We start from the raw sequence: 25,307 nt of genomic DNA, 5'->3' as shown, positions 1-25,307 counted from the left end.
CACAAAAAAAAAGAAAAAAAAATATGGCAAGTATGCAAATTAAAAAACATTATTATCTTGAAATCAAAGAAAATTGGGAAAAAAAGGAAGTCCTCGGAAAAAAGCAAGGAAAAACCGACGGTAAAACCAACACAGACAATTGCCTAGCGTTTGATAAGTGTTAGACGAAAGGCAAGTCTGTGTGCGTTTCTGCGTCTCGGCCGTTCCGCGCAGTGCCTCGGTGCGCGCGTGTGTGTTGCAGCGTCGACCCCCCGGGAAGCAGAGTATGAGCGAAGACGAGGGGCCGCTGGCCGCCGAAGAGACGCAGCCGCAACAAGTACGGTTGTTATCGCTTTCAGGGAGGCCTCCCTTCGTCAGCGTCCACCGCCTCTCCGGAGACAAACAAACATTGTGTGTGGGATGTGTGTGTGTGTGTGTGTGTGGCACAAGTCTATGTGTTGTTTTTGCCATGCCCCCCGCCCACTGACACCATTTATCGATTTTCAGCTTGTTCCTCAAAAAGTATGTAGTATGTAGAAACCCGCTTTTCTGTTTCCCGGAACTAAAATGAAATCAACAAGTTGAGTTATAAACCACGAAGAAACACTTTTTTTTTCGTCGTAAACAAGTTACGTCATCGGGGCGAGTGTTTGCAGTTGACACAAGGGGCGCCTTTGGAAATGTTTTTGAAGAAATAGTTTTGGGAAAATTGAGACTGAAAGCAAGCGCCAGGGATAATTGGAGTGACATGGAAAATGTGCTGGGATTACTTACAGCTCGGTCAATAACACTGAAAAATGTGAAAAAATAGAAAAAATGTCCAAAATTGCAACTTTCTATGTTTTTTTTGTTTATTATCAAAAAAATACATTTGTCAGTAAAAGCAAACTGAAAAAATAAATAATTGTAACCATTTCATATTTTTTAATTTTACATGTTAGGCTTTAAGGCTTTGAACATTCAAACATGTTCTGATTCGGTTGAAAAATTACAATTTTTGCTAATTCTTTATAACTTTCAAATGAGTATAACTCACAAACTAAGCATTTTAGAAAAAAAAATTAACAGATAAACTGTTGTTTAGAATCTTGTCTACCTGTTAACACTTGATTCAACATTTCAAAAAATTCAGATCAAGAGATACAGCGGGAGACATCGAACACATTAAAATTTTATGTGCAATCGAAACAAAAAAAACCATTTTTTACAGAAAATAATTTTGGAACTCGCACAAAAAAATTATTTTCTTTTATTTTTCAAGTTTAATTAAGTTTTTATGTTTTGTATCTAAACATTATAAAAAGTTTTTCAAAAGTATGTTTTTTTTTCATTTTTAGAAACTTACCTTGCCAGAATATTTAGAAAATTCTCGAAAGTTTTGAACATTTTATTATTATTTTCCAGTAAATGTGAGTTGTTGCTACGTATTTGTACTCAATATTTCAGGGTTTAAAATATACAAAAATGGCCAAGTTAAAAAAAAGTTTTTAGAGAATTAAGTGTCAACTGGATATGAATCCGAAAAAAATTTTAATCAAAAAGTGTATTAGCCAAAAGCACAAATAACGTCAAAAACTAAAAGTATAGAACATTGTAAGTTAAAAAAAAAGTTTTTTAAAAATTAATATTATTATTACGTGGTTGCTTGGTTATAACTCCGACCCTATATATTGGAAAAAATGACAGGTAAAAAAATTTGATTACGTCAATTAAAATATAAAATATTGTTTTTTTTCCTAAAAACACGTTAAAAAATAAAACAAATGTTTAGCTGGTACGAACTTTATGGCAAAGTTTAGCCAAAATTATAACCTCGGTTTAGAAGTTTCTGGCAAGACATGGGCAACATTTTTTTACTTACAGTTAGCCTAAAATTGGTTCAACCCTCGCTTTAATTTATGCCACTAAAGCAAAAAAACCACACTAGAAAGAGTATTTATTTTGGGGTTAACGTTGACGCGGCCTTTTTCACGTCTGACCCAAGCTTTCCAACTCTTACATAGAACATAGTTCATATTTTTGGTCCAATCCTTAGCAAAAACTGTATGCCAAATGCTGAGTTTGCCTTTTTTTTCAATATTCGAATAAAAACTAGGAGATTTCAAAACCTTTGAGTATATTTAGGTAACTTCGAATAAAAAAGGAGAGTCGTGCTGGAGACATTGGAACGATTCACGTGAACACTAATATGTACGTATATCAATTTTCGACAATAAAACTTCAGAAAACGATTAAAAAAATTTTATTCTTTACAAAGAAAATATTAATTGTTACAGTGTGCAATAAATAGTAGTACTTTATAGAGTACTTTATAGCGCTTCTATGAGGGACAGTCGCAGTTTCTGGGCCTGACGCCTGCCTGCCACCTTCGTTGGCCGCGGCCGACACTTTTTGGGTTTGGCGTCGCATTATACATAAGTCGCTTTGGCGCCATCATGGAAGGCCTATTCTTGAAAAATGTTTATCAACAAAAGTATGGAACACCAATTTTTGAGAAAAAAAAATTTCAGTTGACAAAGTATTTCTTGATGATACTGAAAGCATCCAAGACATAATACACCACTACGGTACTCCTACAGCAATGATAAAATAACTCTAGCTAGTATGAAAACGTAAGATTTTTGAGAAAAACATGGATTTTGAAAGCTCTAGGCGAAGTATCGAAACATCAGTTTTTCGTTGCACTATTTATACGTCCTTGCAGATGTTTCAAGGTTTGTTGTGTTCCGTTGTTTTCCAAACCGACCTTGAAGTATGTCTAGCCGTCGGATGGTGGTCCCGCCCCTTTCCGTCTATCAAATGGGGTGGAAAATTTAGTTTTCAAATATATATATATTTATTTAGAAAGTCGTTATTTAAGAGTCGTTTGACGAGTTTGTTTCAAAGTATAAAATACGGACAGTACAATATATGACCGTAGATTACTGTACATAGTTTTGTAGAGTTTTGTCAAATTAAAAATTTGAGATTTTCATGTCATTTTTTAAATATCAGCAAGCTTCAACTAAAAAAATATGTCAAGATTAGGTCATTTTACTTTTTTAAAAAATTTTTACGAGAATAATAACAATTTGTATCAAAATTTTGGCACGGTCAATGGGAGTTTGTAAATAATATAACTACACTGCCATTACAAAAAACACTTGAAAAAGTGCAAAATATATATATAGTAAAGCTTTTTGAGACATATAGAGCAATATTAAATTTTTCAACTCATGAGCTATTCCTGGTAAAACTGGGGGTGACTTCTAAAATTATACTTAGCAAAAAGTGAGTAACCGCCATTTTTAAATAAAAAATAATATTTCAAACATTTTTAAAGACGGTTTAATATGATAATTTTTTCCACTTTCTCAATGAAGCATGGTTTTTGGCAAATTACAGTTTTTTTTTCGCTTTTTTTTAGAAATATTTAATTTTGATTTTTAATCTACAAAAACAAATTTTTTCAAAACATTTTTAGGTAAGGGTTGATTGAAATTATAAATTTTTTTTAAGAAAAAAAACCATCACAAGTTCTAAGCTTATAATACAACAATACTTATACAGATAATTGTCTTGCGTAAAAAAAGTTTCTAGAATTTTCACAATATTTCTGAAATACTTCAAACAAAAAATATTAAAATAACTTTATTAATTGAAAACCATTAATATTAAAATTTGGATTACAAAATACACGTGGGAGAAATTGCAGTCAGTGGTCAATTAAAAGCGGTAGTGGAGTTAACAAGAATGTTGGCAGTATCTGAAGAATGGTCCTTCACACTGAGCGGGGTCCTTGGCGATGCACTCGCGTGATTCGAATCCGATCATGAATCCATTGTTGCATGGCTGGGAAGATGCGAATGGCTGTAATTTTTATAGTTTTATAGGAGTTGAAAAACTTTCAATGGAATTTTCTAGTTAAAAAAAAAAAATTTTAAATTTTTTTTAATTTGAAAAAAAAATAGCAAAAAGTTTAAGCTAACAGAAAAAGTGAAAAAAATTACGAAACGTTTTTAAGTTTTTACTTGCCGCTGAATTATATGTACAAGAACGGCGTTTTATTATATCAAACAAATAATAAAATTGCGTTTTCAATTTAAGTTCATTTTGCCAGCAGACAAGCTTAAGGCAGGTACATATTTCTCTTACAGACTAGTTTATTCTAAATAGAAAGTAATACTTTTTTTTCAATTTTTAACACGTTTGCTGATTTTTTTTATGGTTTTGTTCATTTTGAAAATATAAAATATATTTTTGAAAAACTAAAAGTTGAAATATTATTTTAAAAATTGGTCAAAAAATACAAAAAGCGAAATATTACCTGTTACAGATTTAAAAAACCGAACCTAAACAGTATAAAGTTATAAGAACTCTGATCTACCGTTTCAAATAGTACATCTCTTGTCAAAACAGTGCTAATAGTAAGACATTAAAAATATATATAACAGAAAAATAAACAACGTGTTGAGAAACAATTTTTCAGTTAGAAATTGTTTTCTAAACTTGACAGTTTTTGAGCTACAACATTCAAAAAACTGGTACAAACTCCAGGAATGTTCAGTGAACTGTGGCCGGCACAATGATCTACAAACTTTATTGAAAGCCAACTAACATGGCAGCCAAATTTGAAATTTGTACTGAATTTGTCGGGTACAGAGAATTGTCCAATTTATCATGAATCTACATTCACGTGAACAAATATCACCTTGATAAAAGTTACAAAAGTTTTTCAACATAAGGAATGTTCATGGAAACCTTGAACCGCCTTGTCAAGGTCTTGATTATACTGATTGTAAAAATATATTTTTTTTGTAGATAACTTGATAATAAAGCGGGGTCTCCTGAATCCTTACCTGACAAGTTCCTTGCCAGTGTCCCCAGACTTGCTCGTTGAGCACTGGCAAAATGCTGCTTGGTGCAGAGTCAACTGAAATGTTATCAACGGCAATTGGCTCATCATCACCATCAACTGATACAACTGATCTGATCATCTCGTTGTTTTGTGGAGCTGGAAAATAAAGCTTTTTGGAAGTTGGACCCACAAAATTTCGGCCGCTTGAACATTTTGAGAATTTTAGAGAAACAGAGCTCACAGGATTTACTGATTTTTTCTAGATTTTATACTTCAGCTACTGCTCAGTTTTCATAGTTTATCATATCATGAAAGTCCGTGTTATTATACATTGGCTCTGCTCAGGGGGGCTAGTTTTTGATTAAGCACGAATCTTTCACAATTTTCAATTTTTTTATTAGAAAATTCCTAAGCCTAAACCAAAGACTTAGCATAAGTATAAGCCTAAGCTTAAGCTAAAGCCTAAGCCTCAGTATTAGTCTAAGCCTAAGCCTAAGCTTAGGCCTGAGCCTAAGCCTAAGCTTCAGCCTAAGCCTAAAGTAAGCCTTCGTCTTAGCCAAAACTTTACAAATTTCTTAACTCACTGCTTGTTGGAATAATCTCTGGGCAGTTCTGAACTTGCATCAAAGCTCCGAGACATTTTCTCAAGTTCAGGCACCGTCTTCTACGGACCTGTCGCTCGTTGCTCTTTGTGCATGGAGTCCAGTCAGACCAGTCGGAGAAGTAGGTCTGGAAATGGAACATATGTATTATACTGGAAATTTTAAAATAACCTCCTCTGGCTCTTGTGGCTCAATGGCTCTAGAAGAATCCGCAGAGTCTTCTGTGATTTCTTGCTCTTCAATTTCTGGGAACTCAATCTTTGACTTCTTGACAGTTTCTTGCTTCTTCAGAATCTCATAAGTCTTGGATCCAAAGTTCTTTGGGTGCTTCTTGATCTTCTTGTGAAGGTGTGCCTTGATGCGTTTTGGAGCCGAGGCTTCGGTTGTTGGCTCCTCGGTAGTGGTGGTGGTGGTGGGTGCTTCGGTTGTTGTGACTTCTTCCTCTGTGGTTTCTTCGGTGACTTCTTCGTCTTCTGGAAATTTTAAATTAAATTTTTAGGCTGGGTATATTTTTCTTAGAGCTCAATGGGCCTTTATCATACTTCCAGTTGAAATCAAGAAAAAGTAGATTACATTTTCTGAACTTTGCCAGTACCAAACACTCTAAAAATTTTGTTTAAATATGAAGTTCCTGTGAGTTAACTGGTTGCAAGACTGAACTAGCTTCTGTCAATTCCAAAATGTGCATTTTAAAATCCAGAAGGTAAGTTAAGTGTGTGTCGCCAGCAGTAGAAAATAGAGCTCACTGTATACGTCAATTCACGTGGTGTCAGGCTGTCTCATTATAGTTTGACCTACAAAAAATGCGGGCAGAACGCTCTTAACCATGCAAAATCAGGTGAGATGTTTGCGTATCAACTCCCGCATTTTTTGAAGATCAAACCGAAATAAGACATTCTGACTCCACTTGCCGATTAGCATATACGGTGAGCTTTTTTAGTTAAAGTGTTCGAGAAGCTTCCCAATTTTTTTAAATATAAAAGTAAGGCTAGCATCGGATCCAGAATACCAAAAATATTTGTTTCTGTGTTTGTATCCTGATGTCTAGAAAATTTATTGTCAGAAATTTATTGTAAAGAGCACAACGCGCCCGACTTCAATACCTTTGAGTTTTTCAAAAAACTCATGGGTCTCAAGCCAGTGCATATAAGTCGCAAATTGCTTTACTTCTCAGTCTGGGAAACACGACTTCCAAATTGAAAGCCGACCCCACTACTAAACTACTTACCGTACTCCTCCTCATCCTCTCCAGTCTGTGCATTGGTCTCCTCTTGCTTCTCATCGAACTGCTCTTCTGGCTTCATCTCTGGCTTCACCTCCTCACCAACTTCCTCAACAACCTTCTCAACTGGAGAATCTGGTTTTGGAGTCGTTTCAGAGATAAGCACATGAGCTACTGGTCTGACTTCCTCTTGGACTTCCTCAGTCTCGACGGTTGGCTCGTTCTCTGAAATTTGAAATTTTATTTGAAATTGTACATTGCAAAAAAAAAAACCAAAAAACTAACTCTTGTTCAAGTCGCATCCATTCTGGAAGTAGATCACCTTGTCGTTTTCTTCCTTTGTGAATCCAGCTGGCTTTGTCATTGCAGATTCCTTGTTGGTAATGCATTCTCCGTCTTCGTAGAAGTACATGGCAGACTGAAACAAATGACTTATAGCAACAGAAAATTGAGCAAAATCACCTTGCAATCGGCTTCCTGTACACATTGAGCAGCACACGATTCGATGCTGTCAGTGAGCGTCATGTTGACCGCATAGCCAACGAGCACACTTTGATCAACACGGATGAATTGAGTCTGGGCGCATTGCTGTGGGATATTGTCTAAAAATTGTGGGTAAAGCTTGATGGCTTAACTACCGTAACCCAAAATATTAGGTAAACGGTAAGAATTGATTGGTTTTGCTACTTGGCAATTAGAAGACATTTTGAAAGCTTCCCAATAACTCACGTGATAGACAAATCTTCTCAAAGTATCTCTTTCCAACCGAATTTTCAATTTGAGCAGACCCAACTGGAGCTGACTTCTCCTTGTGGATGGTGCAGGAGAAGCTGGCGTGGTCGTAGGTGAAAGAGTGGCAAACGATTGGTCTGTCGAACTTGTCCTGAATATGAAATTTTGGAATTTAGGAGCAATTTTTTTGTGGAGCTCACTCTATTTTTTGTGCAAGCTGACAAGCATTCTTCTTCGGAAGTTGCTTTGTAGACAATTGGGTCGGCTGATTGCAGACTGGCATTGTCTGTTACGAAGAAGTGAGTTTTGCTCTCCTCGCAAGAGTCTGAAATATTGCTTTTTCAGGTTGGAAACGTCACCAAAATGAAAAATATTTCTGGGTTGTATCTTTGTTTAAATTTTACGCTGTAAAAGTTGTCCCCAAACAAGATACAAATTAATAGCGGTAATTCCGACTGACATTATAGCCACCGACAACTGATAAATGTCGGCTGCTTTAAAGGTGGAGTAGTTCCAGTGGGGAAATTGTTAAAAACCACTCCTTTGGCCCCAAAATGACCAAATATCACAATTAAACTTTTCAAACAAATTTTTGAAAATTTTTTATTTACTGTCAAATAGTGACAATTACTCAGTTTTTGCCACTCATAATTTTGGAAGTCGACCAAAAAACAAATTTTTTTTTTAAATTTTTTATACTGTAATTTTATTCTAATTATTTGGATTAAAACATTGTAGGGGTCGGAACATGCGACATTGCTTTGGATTTCCTCATAAGTTCATATTTTTCAAAATTATGGCAACTTGCCAAAACGCGACCAGAAATTCTAAAAAATATTCGGTTGTTTTGGATCATAATAAGTTTATTTAAACTAAATCCCCACTGGCGCTACTCCACCTTTAATATCTTTTGAACGCTGCAAAGTTGACAAAATAATGTGATTCTAGTCTATATTTGATAAGTTAATCAGCTAAAAATTGGGCTTTTTTGCTTACTGATCAAAAAATATCAAACAGTTTAGCTCCTAGAGCTACGTACATAAATTTTTAGTGGCACGTTATCAAACTGTAGTCAAAAAGAAACACTAATGTTTCAATAATCACCGCTTATATCTGGTGTTTCTAATCAGCACTGATAAAGAGTGAAAACATTTTAGTGATTACTTACCTTTTGCCTTGACTGCTTTAGAAGTGACTGAGCCAATACAAAGTAACGCAAGGATACTGTAGACTATCATGATGGTGGGAGGCCTGCTGTAAAAAGAAACAAATCGTTTAGGCTTTTGCGTCGGCGTGCGCAAATGAAAATAAAACAGTACTTCTCGTCGATTTGAAAATGCTGGTTAATGAGATATCCAGCAGCAATCCTGGTTGTTCCTAACTGGGTTTCTCCCTCTCTCTCTCTCTCTCTCTTTCTCTCCGGCCCCCTCACACACTTTCTGATGGAAAAGAGGTCACATTCAGATATGTACGTTTCTCTTCACTCTCCTCCTACTTCTCCGGATCGGTCCACCCGCCATCCCGAGATGGTCTCGAACTTATCCACACTCTTTTTTATCTGTAGTGACCAATGCGGGTGAAGGGGGCAAAAGTTGTCCAGTTTCACTTTATCCGATCGCCGGACAGAGAGAGAGATCTGATCGAAAGGCGTTGAATGTGTTAAACATATGTGGGCGAGAGAGAATAGGAGATGTTCCGGTTCGCAGGCCCCCCTTCTCTGCATTAATTCCATAGAAAGACACGATAAGACAGAATAAATATATGCGACACATTCGGGAAAAAGAAATGACATTACAAACATTTACCGGGATTCTGGTTCAAAATTACTTTATACACTTGTTGAATGGGGAGCTGAGATAGCAAATCCGTCAAGCTTAGCTTCATATCACTGATTTTGCCGAACCTACAAAAGTTGGTAGGCAGGCGCGACGGTTGCGCACAAATCCCAAAATCTAAAATTGGGACCACAACCAATATCATACGCCGACATCTCACGTGTTCCGCGCCCCACTATGTCTACCTGTGGGAGGGACAGCTCGCCACGCCCACAGCAAACTAAACACAGTGGAGCGCGGAACACGGGAGGTGTCGGTATATGATATTGGTTGGGGTCCCACTACAACCAGAGCCTTGTTTTTTAGACACACCACGCAGTATTTGTGTTTCGATTGCAGGCAGTAGGCACCTCGGAAGATCTACCGTACCCAGGTAAATGGTTGCAAAAGCCTACGGTAACTGTACTTTTCCATTTTATTTTCTTGACTAGAACATTCATGTGCGACTATTACCCACAAAAACAACTACAACATTTTTCTCCCGTTCAATCTTGATGGACATAAAGCAATAGCATGCGTAAACGCTTCCGAATAGCCGCCTCGACTAGTTTATGGATGGTGGGTTCTGTGTGTTTGATGGATTGTTCACAATTAAGTCGAATTATACCGTTTTATGATGCTTTCAGCTTGATTAATTACCCAGGAGTGACTCATATTTGATATATTAGAATGGGTATGTAGAAAAATTATTGCAACTTTAGGTATAATTGAAAGAGTCGGGGGAATTTTAGTAAGGATTTTTCCGCCATTGTGCTTAACTTTGACGTATGAAAAACTTTTAAATATACCATATACCATTCATACTAATAGAAAAGTAACGTTACAAGAACAATACTGCCAAGTAAGGATTTTGATCTCAAACAGGGTGTGAGGCAAATTTCGAAATTTGCCAAGCTCTACAAAATTGGCAAATTCAGTAAATTGCGATATTTTAAAAATAATTTTTGAAACATAAAAAATGACAAAATCTGCAAAAAGCTTAGTACACTGGCTATTGTTCGGCTTTTGCAAAGTGTGGGGCAATCAAATTTTAGACAGTAATCCAACAAACTGTTGTGATGTTCGCACTGACAAAGTACCTGTAGGGGATTTCCAGTCCCAAGACTGTAAGCACCGTGGAAAGCCCAGTAATAATCTGAAAATTTCTGCACTGCTTGCAATAATCTCGATGCTTCATCTTGCACTGACCATAAGAACCTACAATAAGTATTCCAGCGGGTCTTACTTACCGTACGCACTGACCAATTTGAAGCCCATCAAAATTGGCAGGTAGATCACTGGCGCAAGTGAAAGCTCATCGCATCTCATATTGATCAAGCCCCTATCATATCGAAAGGAAAATGTTTTTCTTACCCATCCCTCTGATTCCTTTCACTTGTTCTCCGGCGCCCTTTCTCGGAAAACGAGAAAAACTTGAAACGTTCTAGGCGAAAAAGGAATGTTGATTCTCATTTAAGTTCTTCTCTTTTCTTTTTTTTTCCTGACTTTCTCGGAAACGATGAATGTATCACAAACTGTCTATCATTTCATCATTATTCATTAGTGGAAAAAAGTGTAGAAAGGGAAATTTGGGGAGACACGAAGAAATAGGTTGAAAAATTTTCAGAATTTGAAGTCAAAATAGAGAAACAAAAAAAACGGAAAAAATGTTCCTTAGAAAGAAATGACAGATCCGCAAGAGTGGTTTGGAGAAAGTGTAATAATACTAGTTACTTGAAGGTTTCTTAAAAAATATAATTTATAGCCACAACTCCACTGGTGGCAATTCTTCAATTCAACTGTCCAAAAAAGACATACTTATAAATTATAAGAAATCAGAAGAAAAAAAAAGTATACATGTCTAAACTGGAGATTTAATCACGTTCGGAAGGGGAGAAACATGTGCAAATAAGACAAAAGCATAGGTGGAGAAACTCTTACAAAGAGTTTTTGAGTACGAATGTGGTGAAACTTAGGGAAAAAAAATTAAAAAAAAGGGTAATAGTTGTCCAGATAGTTGGATGAAAGTTTGTCCGGCTCGAAATATTAATTATCTGAAATGTTTCAGCATTATTTTGTGATTTTTCAAAACGGAAGCGCCCGACATCTTTAGGGTTCCGCCACACTGTGATCAAACCCGAAATATGTCGGGCGGTCCCTTTGGGGAACTTCGAAAAACACTGACCAATAAGAGGTTGCGCAAATGTCGCTTATTGGTAGGCAGCCAAATTAAAAAAATTTCCGCGCAAAGTTTGAATTTTTTAGAAAATATAATACATCGACTTCTAGAAAATGTTGAGAAAAGGAGGTACTGTAGAAGTACGAATACGGCAATTTCACCTACATAGTTTCTCTACTACATAAACGTGCCAAAAGTACGATATCCGGTCTCGACAATTTTCTTAATGCAAAAAAAATGTGCGCCTTTAAAAAGTACTGTATTTCTTGATTTTTTAACGATTTGTTGAGATTTATAGGTTTTTTGTCGAGTAACATTTGCGAAAAATTGTATCCAGAAAATTTTAAATTTCATGGTGTACCTTTTAAAAAATTGTTATTTTAAGACGGGCTATTGTATTTTTGAAAAAAAAAAAGCAAAAAAAAGCAAAATTTCGCGTCTGACTAAAAAAACCAACTTTTTTTCAATAGCAGAATATTTCCAGCTTCATCAAATTCTTAGCAATACTAGATATCTTTTGATTGTGAGTTTTTTTGCACAACACAAAATTTCTCGACTCAGACTATGTCCATTAGCGTAATAATTTTCCCATAAAAACGACACCAGCAATTTCATAAATTTTAAAGTGAGAGTGGAGGCAGCTTCTTAGCTGAAGCTTTCTCCATTCGCATTTCAATATTTTAGCTTTAACCTATACTCGACCCCTAGTGCTCGAAACTTTAAAACTTCTTCAAAACCAACGTCTAGCTCTTTGCTGGAGCAGCTTTGCACGATCCTGTCCTTCAAGCATACTTCCATTGTCGGGGCACTCTCTTTCCACGATGCACAGGTACTCTTGAGGCTGTTCGGTAGTGTAGTTGGTGTAGTTGGAGTTGATTGGGACTACCTGAAATTTTTTTTATTTAGGCGGGTTAGGAGGTATATGCGCCTACTTGAACAATCTTCCACCCATCCGTCATAGCAGATACCACCGAAGCGAGCTCCTCCTCGTGACACTGCAGCACGCGGTACACAAATTTGTTAGTCTGAAATTTGAAGAAAAAAAAATTACAAGCCGCTTCATCCAAACCTACCGCATCTTTAACACTATTCTCCCTGTCTTGAATACGATCCATGATCAGCTGACTCAAACTTGGCAAGTTATAAAAATCAGCTTCCGCAAGAATTCCTTCTTCCGAAAGTCCCGGGTTCATGATCAGTTTGCCATGTCTTAGATAGTTCAAGATGGGCGAGAAAAAGTCCGGGTCCCGATCGATCAAGTAGGCGCCGGTCTCATCCCGATCAGTTGGGAGGCCCATCTCGTCTTGGCACAGGCGGTAGAGAAACGAGCACGGCTCACGCATCAGCGTTGATCTTGTCGTTTGGAATACCTAAACTCGATTTTTTAGGAGTTGGGTTTTTTTGGAGCTAATGAGTCCGGTCGAACGCATTTGTTCTTTCATGTAATTTGTAAATTTTCGCTCGAATGCTTTTTGAATAAATGCTCATAGGTGTTCAATTTTTGTGATTGATCAGTTTCATAGAAGCTCGAGGTAATGTGGAGCACTCACTTGAATGCCAATTGGACTACTGTAGAAACTTTAAAAACTCCTTAATATAGGTCCTTTCTTTAGAAAATCTACAGTAGATTACATCAAAATACTGATCTTCAATTTCAATTTTAAACTATGCTGTAGCAAAAACTCTAGGTAGCTCTGTAGATCTTGTCACAGGACTAAGCCACCTAGAGCCAAATACATATCTAATTGATTTCTGTCACAGATCTGTTGGCCTTATAAAATTAAAGACTTGCTACTAGGTTGCAGGCTGTCCCCACTACCTACTTAACTAATTTTCTGTCAAGTTCAAGCTTTGTAACCTACTATTTATAAAGTTTCAGTTTCAAAGAAGCACATAGAAATGTGGTTTTCAAGCTTGAAGCTTATTTTTAATAATGTTTGGATCACTGTAGAATTGGAAAAAATCACCACTATCTACATATGCTATATTGATTAGCTTACAAATTCAGGCTTTAACTAGCTTGCTCTATTTATTTTTTATTTTTGTTCTCCAAATTCTAAAGCAATTTTAACATCACACGTCTTCATTAGCTAGCTCAAATCTCAAACTCCACAGAGATTTCCCACATTCTCGTGGACTCTGCAATTATGCGAAACGGAAAACAACCATTATCTTTTCACTAAAAATTGTTGATTTTCGCAAACCGCAATTATGATAAGCGAAGGGTAAGCCAAAAAAAAATATTTGACGAGTAGGTATTTTTAGCAGGTCTAGATTTTGAACAGGCCTAGGGCCTACTTACTGCTTTTAAGTGTGATGATGTCTTAGATTTTTGGATCAACTAGCCATACGTTTTGAAAAATTGTAAACTTGATATTCTTCTGACTACAAAACAAAATTGTGGTCTCAGGTCAAAAGCAGAACCAGAAACGAAAGCAATCGCTAAAAAAACCCTGGAAGTTTCGACGCTACGCACGTAACTTTTTCGTGGTTTTTTATCTGTTTATCAAGAAAACCAGGAGCAAACTAAACTAACCTTCCCGCCAACATTAAGCCGCACCCAGCTGCTCGAGCTGGACCCATAGTGGAATCCATTGGTCTTGACGGCGGCCACCCCATTCTGATTGGTCGAGTCATCAGTGTTGGACGACATGTGTCGGATGGCTTGAATTGTGTCTTGAAACGAGAATCTCACGTCAGACTCGTCGATGGCTGAAGCTGTTGAGGTGGCGCATGAGGAGCTCATCTCAGTGTCAGAAGATTGTCGTGGTGAAGCTGGAAATTGAGTAAGAATGAGGGGTGATTTGAGGGGCTCTCACAGCTCTGCCACACAGTGGGCGGTGCCTAGAGTATGAAACTGAGCGATGTTGGTTGCTATAGTGAGGCGGTTTTTTTGTGTAATTTTTTTTTTGTTCGAAAACAGAAAATTAAATCTCTGGAGAATTCTTATTAGCTATCAAGAGAGAAACTCGCGTGTTTTTCAAGTTTTAGAATACTAATGAGTACCATCGGGAAACTGAGAATTGATGAATAACATAATGTTTTCGCGATGAAAATGGAATTTGGAATATTGTATCTGAACAAATTAGCAGTAAATTTTCAGCAGGCTAGCCAAAAATACCAAAAAATTTTGAGACGAAAAGCGGGTAGTTATAGCGTATTAGCTCGATGAAATAAACTTTTAGTTATTTGTCCGAAGTAAAGCCGTTTTTGGATAATTTTTTTGACAAGCTGATTCTGAAAGTCTTAAAACATTTTGATGGCTTCTACGCTCCTATTAACAAATTTTTGTTGAGGGTTGTGAAAAATCCAGCATTGTTTAATTTTTCCAATTTTGATTTGCTAAATTTTTTGGGTGTTATTTTTTTTTGGGAAGCTTCAGTTTCAGAGGAGCGGAAAGGAATGCGGTTTTTAAATGTTAAACTTTGAATTTAATTTGAAATTGTTGATTACACAGTAGCTTTGAAATTAGATTTACGCCATAATTGAACAATTAAAATTTTTAGCAAAAATTGAGCACATTTGTCTATTTGCTATAATTCAAGGACTCGTCAATTTAGCTCGACAAAATTCAAAATAGAACAATTTTTAAAAAATTGGCATATGACAAAGTTCCCACTAATTTTTAAGTTTTTGACATCACTTGGATTTTTTGTTATATTTTTGGTACTTGTATAGTAGCTGAACCTCAAAACACGTAAACCAATTTTTTGAAATTCTAATTGCAGTTTTATAATATTTAACAATTGTCCTAACAAGCCTAGAAATACAAAAAGATGTCCCGTATTAATTTGTGAAACTTTAAAAAAACATTTTAGGGCACAAATACATACATTTTTTGTTTAGGTTTTGAGTTACAACACCGATAAAAAATTACAAAAACTTGGAGACTAGGAAATTTTGTATTTGGTGTCGCGTGTCAAAAAAACTCGGTAAAAGTCTAAATTTTAATTTGATCCAAGTTAAAACAAAATTTGTATAGCTTATACTGACAATTTTTATGTGTCAGGAAAATCATGAGAATTCACCAAACTACTTGAATTTCAAGATTTAGCAAATTCAAAATTCCAGAAAAAATAGAAGACTGGGCAATAGCTACGACAGCTTTAGGCTTCGCATCTATTGAAATTGGCAGGTTCATACTTTTTCATAGCACACCAAGTGTTAAGGAGTTTTTTTTTAAAATTTTTTTACATCGGCAATGGGTTCGCAATTTTGAATTATTATGTTTTTAAAAAAAGACTCACTTGTATTTGATACCGACACCTTCCTCGTATCCATCACCAGCCTGACCGGAATCTTTCTGAAAAACAAAAAAAAGCATTAAGAATGTATGAGAGATTTGTTTCAAAATAGCTGTCGTCGGGGGGCTTTTTTTCTGTTTCAGCCGTCGAAGAAAATGCGATAGTTGTTGCAAACAAGAGAAGAATGAGCCGCCAGAAGAGGAGTTGAGGATGAGAGGGGGGGGGGGGGAATGAGCAAACAAACGGAGACAAGGCTTCGTCTCCTCTGAAACCCAACCAGCCAACAAAAAGAAACGGGCGAGGAATAAAAACAGACAGAAGAGCTTCCTAGAATGATTTTGTTGAGCGGAGACAACACATGGGAAGGGATATATACAGAGATTCCGTTTTGAAAAGGCTTAAGCATAAGTCTGCTTCAGAAGGAATTAGTCGGTGAAAAATGAGAAATGAACAAACTCCTGTCTCAAACTTTTTAATTTTAGACATGTCAGCAAAAATTACAGAGAGAAGCTATAGGCGGTGGCTAGCTCTAGGATCTAAGTTTGTCAATTGGTCGCATTTGCATTCTCATAATTTTTCAAGCACGTTTTTGAATTACTGATGAGACATGTGAGAAAAGGTAAACAATTACACTATGAACCTATTATTAATAGTTACTGTATTTCCTCTATTAGTATTACACCCATTTGTTCAACTTTGACAGCTTATATCTCGGTTATCGTTTGTCCTATTCAAAAATTGTGAACTAACAAAATATTTGTTAGTTTTTTTTCTATCAATTTGTTATTTGTAATATATTAATATCTTAAAAATGAACCGAGATATACCGTTTCAAAGTTGAGTAGTCGGGTGTAATACTAATAGAGGAAATACGGTATTCAAACGCTCCAAATTGAATTTCTAAGATACCTCTTAGGTTAAATACAGAATTTGAAAATTTTCACAGCTGATTTTTGTTCAATTAATGTTATTTCTAATTAGATTACTTTTTCTTAATTTTCATAACTTAAAAAAATAATTTCTCAAAACTGTCCACTTGAAATGTAGTCTTTCTTTTATTAAACCTTTAATTTCGGGGGGAAATTGACTTAAAATTGATACAATTTTTGAAAATTATAGTTCCAGCACTCATAAATACAAAAGAAACCTTTCACTACAAGCTGTTGGTGGGTTTCTTTTTTTAACTTTTAAACTACAAAGTCGCTCAAAAAATAGTTTGAAATTTTAAAAAGGCCTACAGGAAAATCTGTTCCATTAAAAAAAATATTCAAAAAATTTCTGGATAACAATACAGCCCTAAAATAGGCTCCGCCTAAATATTGGACACTTCTGGCACAATATTCCGGTTTTTAAAATTTCAAGTTATTTTTTACGCTGAAACCTCAAAATTAATTTTTAATTCTACGAAATAGAAACCAGACTATTATTTTAAAATAAAATTCAACAAAATTATCTCATTAGACTCCGCCCATTTATTGGCTTTGGTGTGATTAATTGAACAAAAACTGAACAGGAACGGATGCAGCAATATTGAATTCGAGAAAAAAATACCACAAAATGGTAGAAAAAAAATGGGAAAAATTATTTCATGTTTTTTCGAGTAGGTTTTTTAAAAGTTATTTTATTTTATCAGTTTTAACAGGCTACCAAATTATAAATAATTATTACATACTGTTACTCAAAATATAATGCTCTATAATAAATTTTTCAAAGTTTGAATTTTTTTAAAAAGAAAATATTATTTTACGCTTTTTTTTCAACTGGAATAGGTATATAGTTCAATTTTCAGGAAATATTGTAAATTAAAAAATAAGCAAATTTAATTTTTTCTCAATTAAATATAATTTTAGTTATTGTATATATATATATGTGAAATTGAAAACTTCAAAGTTGTATTCAAAGAAAAAACTGCAAATTTTAAATTCATAAGAATAAAACGCTGTTATTGAAAACCTAAAAACCAGAAAATTCCAGCCAAGCTCCGAATGACAAAAAAAAGAATCAATAGACAAGACAATCGTACTAGCACTGCACACCCGCCAACCACTTGACCATATGGTCAGTTACTGCGTAAGGATCCGAGAGAGCACACAGAAGGAAGAGGGCGAGCAGAGATATGAAGCGGGAAATGGGGGGAACTAGTCCACGGCCATAGGGTGCCCGGCGATGCTGCTGCTGCTTCGGTTGGGGGAGAGCTGGGAGACGCAGAGTATATATGTAGGCTTAAGAAAATGAAACAGTGAGGGGGTAAGGAACAACCAAGTGCGAGTGTGTGTTTGTGCATGAATGTGCTCCCCCCGTCTTCTCTCACTTGCTCTCTCCCCCCATGTTTCCAAAAAAATAATGGAATAGCTTTAGGAGGTTCTACATTGCAATTGACATTTTTTCATTAAATTTTTTTTGGGATTTGTTCGAGGAATTCTCTAGTACTGAAGATTACTATTTTAGCTCTTTAAGAAATCTACATATTTAAAAATCTGAAATTTCTAAGGTTTTGAGCTGTTGCTGCCGGGATACATCGTTTGAATTAAATCATTTTGCGGATCACTTCCAAATGACAAAAACGAAAAAATTTCCAAAAATACTTCATATCCGGTCAGTACCAGGTCGGAACCAGAAAAGTGATGAAAATTTTCGGAACATTTGAATTGCTTAAATATTGATACACTTTGCACATTTTTTTTCTGTGATAAACGTGAAAATTCGAAATATAGTGCCTTTTTAATTTTTCGCGGATTTGCCAACCTACGAATTTTAGTTTTTCGGTTATTTAGAAATTTATTAAAGTGAAAATATAAAACTATAATTTTTTCAGTTAAAACATTTTCAGACTTTTCAAACGTAAATTACCAGATAACTGCCATGTTTTTTGGAAAAAATAATTTCAAATCAGAAATGTGATGAAAAGTTTTAGAAAATTTAAGTTTTTATTCGGCGAAAAGCTTTTTTTTTTTTAAATTTAAAAAAAAAGCAGTTTCTTTTGAGTTTTCAGGCTGTAAAGTTTAGTTTTTTTCAGAAGCCAAATTATAATTTTGTAGAAAGTTGAAGTTTTAGTTTTCAGACAAAAGTAGAATATTTATTTGGAAAAAAAAGGTTCCACATTTTTTCGAAGTAAATTTTTCAAACCTTTTAGATGTGAAATTTATAGTTTTTTATGCGTAACCTTAGTTTCGAACCTAATTTCAATTACTTAATTTTTTTTTCGAGCCCGCAACTATTTATAACTTTTAGATTTTTTCAAAGTGTAATATATTCCAACTAAAAATACTTCTTTCTTTTTTCACCTAATTTTTTATTATTTGTTCAATTAAATTCCATAAATCTAAACCGGTAACAAATAGTCATGCTTTACATATATCAGAAACAAAGTGAAAAACAAACTATAAAAACTTACATACAAATCATGAACTAGAAAAAAAGGAAATTTATTGAAAAAAGCAAGATGCAGAAGGGGATAGAAATTGACATTTCGAAAAAGAGCAACATTTGGAGGGAAACATGACAAAACATGACAAATCAAAAAAAATATTCGACTTGAAATTAATTCTAACTGCATACTGACACTGTTGATTGGCAATAATTAAATATGAAACTTTAGGTTTTCTAACAACTATTTTTGAGGCAAGTAAAAGTTCTCCAAAAACTAATGTTTGCAGATTTTTAATAATATTCATGTTGTTTACGTGTAAGCTCAAAATGTTCAATTTATAAAATTATATTATCTAATAAAAACGAAAGGCCCTTAGAACACCATGTGGGTGAGATATATATACCATACGCTATCCTTACAGTCTCATTTTTTAGAGACAACAATTGAAATGTGCCTTCAATTTTAATAAATTTCATTGGCTCACAATTGCCGGTTTACTTGGAATATTTTGGAAAAAATTTAGTCAGAGAACAAACGGAGGGAACCTAGCCTAAGCCTGAGCCTAAGCCCAAGCTTAAGCCTAAGCCTAAGCCAAAGCCTTAGCCAAAGCATAAGCCTAAGTCAAGACCTAGGCTTTAGCCTAAGCCTAAACCTACGCTTAAGCCCAAGCCTGAGCTTTAGACTGAGCCTTAGCCTAAGCCTAAGCCTAAGTTTAAGATTATATAACTTTTTTAATTGGAAAAAATTCATTTAAATCATACATAATATGCAAAGTTATAAATAAAACTTTTTGAAGAATTTTTTGAAGGTATTACTTTAAAATTTATTTTTAAATTTATTCAACCTACTCACTATCAGATTGGTAGACAATGTACAACAAAAGGATACCAAAGAAAATCGATATGTAAAACTTTTTTACAAAAACCAGTTGTGCGAACAAAATCCGATAAAATTTCTGAAATTTGAAAGAACTTACCTGAAAATCGCACGCGGCCAGAGCAGCTGCTTTACCTCGTTAGCTAATTTTTTGGCGAAACGACGCCGACTGAAAATTCAAATCAGATGAATAAATTCAATATAATGAACCGAAAGGAAATCTCAGCTAATGAAGAAAATCTCGGTGCCCTGGAAAAGATGATTCATAGGCAGTTAAATGGACGTCTCTGTGAATGAGAGCGTAATTAATTTTCTTATCTTGGGTTTTGTTTAGTCAACCGCAAGATATGCACTTTTAGAGATGTCACGTCATGGCCTTTTTGGGGAGGAGGGGGGGGGGGCACTTGGAACCACTGGATCGGAAGGGGGCCCTTTTTGTAATATTATTTTGTCAGATTCGCTAAAAATCGTCAAAAACTAAGGAAGTAATTCTCAGCTTTTGTTATAGTTTTCATGCTTTATAGGATGTACTTGCATTTTCACCTGTTCTTGTTAATTATAATTAGCGGTCTGACTTCAGAACTCTGTATGTATTCCGGGCTCACCTGCCTAATAGAACACGGTGGTTCAGTTGCTAAATGGGTGCAAACGCGCTCCACCGAACAAACGTGCATAACTTGGCCAGGAAGTACAAAATCGAAAATTCATCACAAATAAAGATAGATAATTTCATTGCGGTCATTTCTTATATGCATCGCAAAATCGATTTTGTGATGGTTTTCGAGATAGTAGCCAATATAGGTTTCCAGACTGAGTATCATGAACCAATCCATCTAGTTTCTGTGCTACCGTGAGAACTATCCGGCACGTTAAGAAAAAAAATTAACTGTACACGAAGTCTTTGAACTATGAGAAGTTCGACCCTAAACGTTTACCTAATTCCTCAGTTTTTCACCATTTTCAAAGTCTGTAACATTGCTCCAAGAATGACTTTTTGCAGATTTTTTATGGTTTTTTTTTTATGTTCAGAAGATGAAAGCGGCTGAAGATTGTGAAAACTTTTTTTTAATTTTCAAAGGCTTTCAGAATGTTAACTATTATCGAAAAAATACGATAAAATTTTGCTTTTTTCTTTTTTCAAAAAGTTCAAATTTTTCTCATAATTTATTTTTGATCTACCTTGTTCACTAGGCTCTTCCTTTCTCTTCGTTAAGACAGCCACAACGAAATAACAACGGCAACAAATTTAGCGGCGGAGTCAAGTTCCAAAGGTAGATCAAATGTTAATTATGAGAAAAATTTGCGAGCGTATTTTTTTCGATGATAATTCTTAGGCACCTTTAAATAAATTCATGAAAAACTTTTGGAACAAGTGGTTTTTTTGCACATATTTAATGTTTTTCAGGATCTTTGAAACAAGGTAAACATTCTGGAAGATTTTGAAGATTTTAAAAGATTTTCCAAAATAAAAATTACTGAAAAAGGCAGGCAGGCACTTCTGTACCTACAAATAAGCCTTCTGCACTGTATTTCAGAAACTTCAAAAAAATATAAAGTTTATAAGCAACTCGAATTTAAATAATCTTGGCACGCTGAATTCAAAATACCAATTTCTAATTTTTAAATTTTTTTTCAGAGCGAGCTTCTGCTGTACTCCAAAAAACTGTTCATATTACAAATTGAAAAAAAATCAAAAATAAAAAATACAAAATAAAAACTATTCAATTGAAGTATTCGGCGGTTGCTCCCACATTTGGGTGACCGAGATGAGTTGAGTGAACACGAGTGACAGTGGCGTTTTAAATGCGGTTTTCACCTTTTGCTGGCGTTGACACGTGAGAATTTGCTTGAATGCCCGTCTGAAATCTCGCGAGAAGCGCGAGTAGATGAGCGGGTTGAGCATTGAGTTTAGGTGACCGGCCCATGTGACGAATGTGAAGATGGTCTCTTTGTTGGAGAAACACTGAAACGGAAATTTAATTAGCCGCGGCTATTTGTGGGCTTTTTTTTGGTTTTTGGAGCAATGGTGAGTCGAGTTTTATCATAGTAGGGGCTTTGTCAATTTCTGATAAAAGCATTTTTCAGAAATTTTTCAAAAAGTTGCAAGTAACCGGAAAGTTCACCAGGCGCCTTCCCCTCAAAAACTAAAAACTCTCGTTCACTAGAATACCGTTCAAATTTTTTACCAAAACATAAATTTGCATGCCCGACATCTAGCGGGTCATCAAATCCTACACTTACACTTTCACAGAACGCGGTGAGCGGAGTGAACACGAAAAATGGTGTCCAGCAGAGAATAAATGCTCCGACCACAATGGAAAGTGTCCGAGCTGCACGTTGCTCGTGGACGTAGCGCATCATTTGGCGCGATTTTTCTCGAACATTCAATTTTCGACGCGTTGATAAGGGAGATGTCATCACCATTTGGGAGTTGGAGGAGAGCGACATACGATCCGGCTGGAAAATTTGGGGGATTTTTAATGGAATGTTTACATTATTAGAGGAGGACTGAGTGAATGGTTTCTGACACGTTTTATGGATTTTTTTTTGTTTTTGGCAGGAAAACTAACCCTGTTACAGTATTCTGGAACAGTAAGAAGTCAGACGCTATGTTTACCTGATCAACTTGCAGAAGAGTCGAAGAGCAGTTACTCCCGATCGTAACATTCCTGCCACGAAAGTTACGTTGCGAGGAACGACTAATGGAGTCGGAATGGCAACCTTCTGTGCCACGGAGCAATGGCTGCCGCACCGTGTTATTATTGTTGTGCTCGCCACGATCGTTTAATGATTTACAGGATACCTGCAACTGAAACATTGTGGATGCTAACTAGGTAATTCTAATTTCGCTAGAATTTTTGAACATTTAAACTGAAAAATCAAAGTAGTTTTTATACCTGCTTTAAAAGCAACCTCGTGGACTCTCTGGCATGAAACCTGCTATTTCTTAAGCTGGAACTCGACTGCTTCCCCCGCCCGAAATGAATCCGCAATGTTGGCTCATTCTCACTGGACAAGATGCTCTCTGTCTCCGTGTTGGATTTTTTTCCATTCCGTTTTTTGATCTGAACAAAACACGACTTATAAAACTGAAATATTTTCCTATTTACTCACGCTGACTGTTTTGATACCCATCCGCATGCCTTTTGAATGTCGCGTCGCAATTATGTAGACCTTTCCATATGCGAAGAGAATGAGGAAGAGCGGGATGTAGAACGAAACTAATGAAGAGAAGCTCACATACATTTTGCTGTCCGTGAATAGACATTGTGACTAGAAAAAAGAAAAATGTTTTTTTCTTTAATTTTAAAAGTGCATTTAATCAGTTCAAACTCTGAATTTTTATCAGTTCAAACTCTGAATTTTTGGTCAGTGCGACTTATAAGTTTGGTCAGTGCGATTTATAAGTTTCGTCAGTGCGATTTCTAAGTTTGGTCAGTGCGATTTCTAAGTTTGGTCAGTGCGATTTCTAAGTTTGGTCAGTGCGATTTCTAAGTTTGGTCAGTGCAAGGCACGTTCTAGTGCAGACCAATTTTGTCCAACCACCATCCCCCTATCTAATCAACTTAATTGTCAATTTTGTGGCGCTAATTAGTGAGATGATAGTCTATGACAGTGCCAATTTTAGACAAGTCCCGTTTGGCCAGTGCCAATTGTCATACCTGATCTTCATACAAATGCGGAGAACTAGTCCGCCACCAAATAATTCCAGGAAACGATAGAATTGCAGACAACACCCATACACTCAGAATAGCCATTAAGATCCTCCTTTTCGAGACTTTATCTCTATAGCCAATTGGGTCCTGACCGGCCATGTATCTGAAAAAAGTACGGAAAGTTTGTGCAAGGTCAAAGAAAGCACAGTTTGAAATTGAATGACTCACAAAAAAAGTAGTAGTAGAGGGGGGGGGGGAAGAAATTAGATTTGAACAAAAGAGAAGAAAAAGTCAAGAAAAAGGTTCAAAGTTCAGAGTTTTTGGTTTTCAAAAAAGCTTCATCAAATTTTTTTAACATTTTGGAATTTTCACATACCTGTCTAGACTAATGACGCATAGGTTCCATATCGAAGCTGTCGACGCAAGAATGTCCATCGCGTGGAACACATCACACATCATCAGGCCAAAAAGCCACGTGTGATTTGCAATTTCAAATAATGAATTCATAGGCATCACTATCACGCCTACTATGAGATCTGCTATTGCCAATGAGATAATTAGGTACCTGAAATTTAAGTTTGATATTAAAAAGAGTAAAAAGTGTAGTAAATTTAAGAGCTCATTTTTCTAATACTAAATTTTCAGTTGACATATGTACAGATTCAGAGGGTTCAGTAGTTTACCAAAAAAAATTCAAATCAAATTCCAGAGTTATTTAGAATCAGTTTCAGCCCAATTCCCAGTAGACTTTGGTTTATTTTCTACTTGTTGGATTGCTGAACCGAGATCACATTTTTGTCCGGATCTCTTTTCCGTACAACTTTTTCGGGAGTAAAACAGAATTATTAACTAAAGATGTTAGTTCAAAATTTAAACACACCTATAGAGACCATTATTTTATTGTAAAGAAAATTATAATCTACACCAAAATTATTTAAAATAAAGTTCTGAATTTCGGGTAAATAAGGAGTTTTAATGCATTTTCATTTAACAAACGGGTTACCCAAATGCGAAATGTTGTGATTTTTGTTTTAAAATTAGGTCTCGGCACAGCAAATTTCCAATAAATGATACCCTTTCCGCCAATAAATGTTCTGAAAAGACATTGCGAATTCCGCAGCGAGAAAGTTACTGTATTTTTTAAAAGCGCACACAGGCTAAAATTGAGCATAAATATATGATATTTCAGAGTTCCTGTGCCAAACTCACCCAGTGGGATTCCTTAAATACTTCTTAGTACACACTGCAATCACAACCAGACAATTTCCAGCAACTGTGAGCAGACAAATGGAAAACAATGCAATTGCCAATAGGGGATGTCTCCACACAATTGCCGCCGGCTCCTCTGTCGCCCAGACTGTGGTGTCGTTTTCTGTTGAGACGGACGGTGTCATTGTGATATAGAGGTCTTCGGCGTTCGGATCAGACCCGTAAGCCAACATTTTGATGTAGGCTAATTGCTGAAAAATGATATGCATATTGGTTTATTAAGGGAATAATAAGTAGGAAAAAGAGTTTTGAAAAATAAAAGATTAAAAAAAAAAGGAGGAGGGCAGTTTTATTTGAGAATTAAACACGGTGATATCAATAAATACAAACAATTGGTCAGTGCGAACGCTTAACTGATAAACCAACAGGTTTCCATCCCATGGAACATACTAAACAGCAAAAGGTTTTTGTAAAGGGGCGTGGGAGGAGAGAAGGAGGATGTGAGCCATCTCCGACTATTTCTTCAGTTTTCAAATCTTCTCTTTTTCCAGTTTCGAACAGAGAAAACAAGACGACGTGCATCGTTT

At 35.7% G+C, this 25,307-nt stretch overlaps 3 protein-coding genes and 2 non-coding genes across 5 annotated transcripts; 1 reads left to right on the top strand and 4 right to left on the bottom strand.

The window, feature by feature from the left end:
- Window positions 1-3,590: 3,590 nt before the first annotated feature.
- On the bottom strand, window positions 3,591-8,626 carry H42K12.3 (Apple domain-containing protein). Its single transcript, NM_075839.9, has 10 exons — window positions 8,541-8,626; window positions 7,573-7,697; window positions 7,370-7,523; window positions 7,103-7,242; window positions 6,926-7,058; window positions 6,647-6,865; window positions 5,590-5,891; window positions 5,401-5,545; window positions 4,818-4,972; window positions 3,591-3,828 (listed from the first exon to the last, which is right to left on the bottom strand). Exons 1-10 carry the CDS (start codon window positions 8,608-8,610, stop codon window positions 3,703-3,705), a joined length of 1,569 nt encoding a protein of 522 aa, NP_508240.1. The 5' UTR covers window positions 8,611-8,626; the 3' UTR covers window positions 3,591-3,702.
- Window positions 8,627-8,854: 228 nt separating this feature from the next.
- Window positions 8,855-8,988, bottom strand: C52B11.6. The gene has a single exon (NR_070380.1). It is a non-coding gene; the product is annotated as an Unclassified non-coding RNA C52B11.6 (non-coding RNA).
- C52B11.7 lies at window positions 8,855-8,988 on the top strand. The gene has a single exon (NR_070381.1). It is a non-coding gene; the product is annotated as an Unclassified non-coding RNA C52B11.7 (non-coding RNA).
- A 1,738-nt stretch (window positions 8,989-10,726) lies between these two features.
- On the bottom strand, window positions 10,727-20,082 carry inso-1 (BTB domain-containing protein). The gene is made up of 7 exons (NM_075838.6): window positions 19,956-20,082; window positions 15,613-15,668; window positions 13,902-14,140; window positions 12,439-12,735; window positions 12,298-12,390; window positions 12,107-12,251; window positions 10,727-11,240 (listed from the first exon to the last, which is right to left on the bottom strand). Exons 2-7 carry the CDS (start codon window positions 15,644-15,646, stop codon window positions 11,233-11,235), a joined length of 816 nt encoding a protein of 271 aa, NP_508239.2. The 5' UTR covers window positions 15,647-15,668; window positions 19,956-20,082; the 3' UTR covers window positions 10,727-11,232.
- Window positions 20,083-21,400: 1,318 nt separating this feature from the next.
- Window positions 21,401-24,978, bottom strand: dop-4 (Dopamine receptor 4). The gene is made up of 8 exons (NM_075837.5): window positions 24,721-24,978; window positions 23,888-24,076; window positions 23,518-23,674; window positions 22,970-23,128; window positions 22,753-22,920; window positions 22,473-22,658; window positions 22,097-22,312; window positions 21,401-21,818 (listed from the first exon to the last, which is right to left on the bottom strand). The coding sequence occupies exons 1-8, from the start codon at window positions 24,951-24,953 to the stop codon at window positions 21,573-21,575; spliced, it is 1,554 nt and encodes a 517-aa protein (NP_508238.2). The 5' UTR covers window positions 24,954-24,978; the 3' UTR covers window positions 21,401-21,572.
- Window positions 24,979-25,307: the final 329 nt, after the last annotated feature.

Source organism: Caenorhabditis elegans, chromosome X, assembly GCF_000002985.6.
Source record: "Caenorhabditis elegans chromosome X".
Classification (NCBI taxonomy): Eukaryota; Metazoa; Nematoda; class Chromadorea; order Rhabditida; family Rhabditidae; genus Caenorhabditis; species Caenorhabditis elegans.
Note: the sequence above shows the minus strand (reverse complement) of the source record. Positions and strands in the feature narration are given on the sequence as shown.

Coding starts and splice junctions, on each gene's coding strand:
- inso-1 (NM_075838.6), bottom strand. CDS start 15,646: ATGGATACGAGGAAGGTGTCGGTATCAAATACAA. Junction 14,141..15,612: donor GGTGTCGGTATCAAATACAA/GTGAGTCTTTTT, acceptor CTCAATTTCCAG/CTTCACCACGACAATCTTCT. Junction 12,252..12,297: donor ATGGGTGGAAGATTGTTCAA/GTAGGCGCATAT, acceptor AAAAAATTTCAG/GTAGTCCCAATCAACTCCAA.
- H42K12.3 (NM_075839.9), bottom strand. CDS start 8,610: ATGATAGTCTACAGTATCCTTGCGTTACTTTGTATTGGCTCAGTCACT. Junction 7,524..7,572: donor CAGCTTGCACAAAAAATAGA/GTGAGCTCCACA, acceptor TTTCATATTCAG/GACAAGTTCGACAGACCAAT. Junction 7,059..7,102: donor TACAGGAAGCCGATTGCAAG/GTGATTTTGCTC, acceptor CATTTGTTTCAG/TCTGCCATGTACTTCTACGA.
- dop-4 (NM_075837.5), bottom strand. CDS start 24,953: ATGTTGGCTTACGGGTCTGATCCGAACGCCGAAGACCTCTATATCACA. Junction 22,921..22,969: donor TGGGTATCAAAACAGTCAGC/GTGAGTAAATAG, acceptor TGTTTTGTTCAG/ATCAAAAAACGGAATGGAAA. Junction 22,313..22,472: donor CTCTTCTGCAAGTTGATCAG/GTAAACATAGCG, acceptor CAAATTTTCCAG/CCGGATCGTATGTCGCTCTC.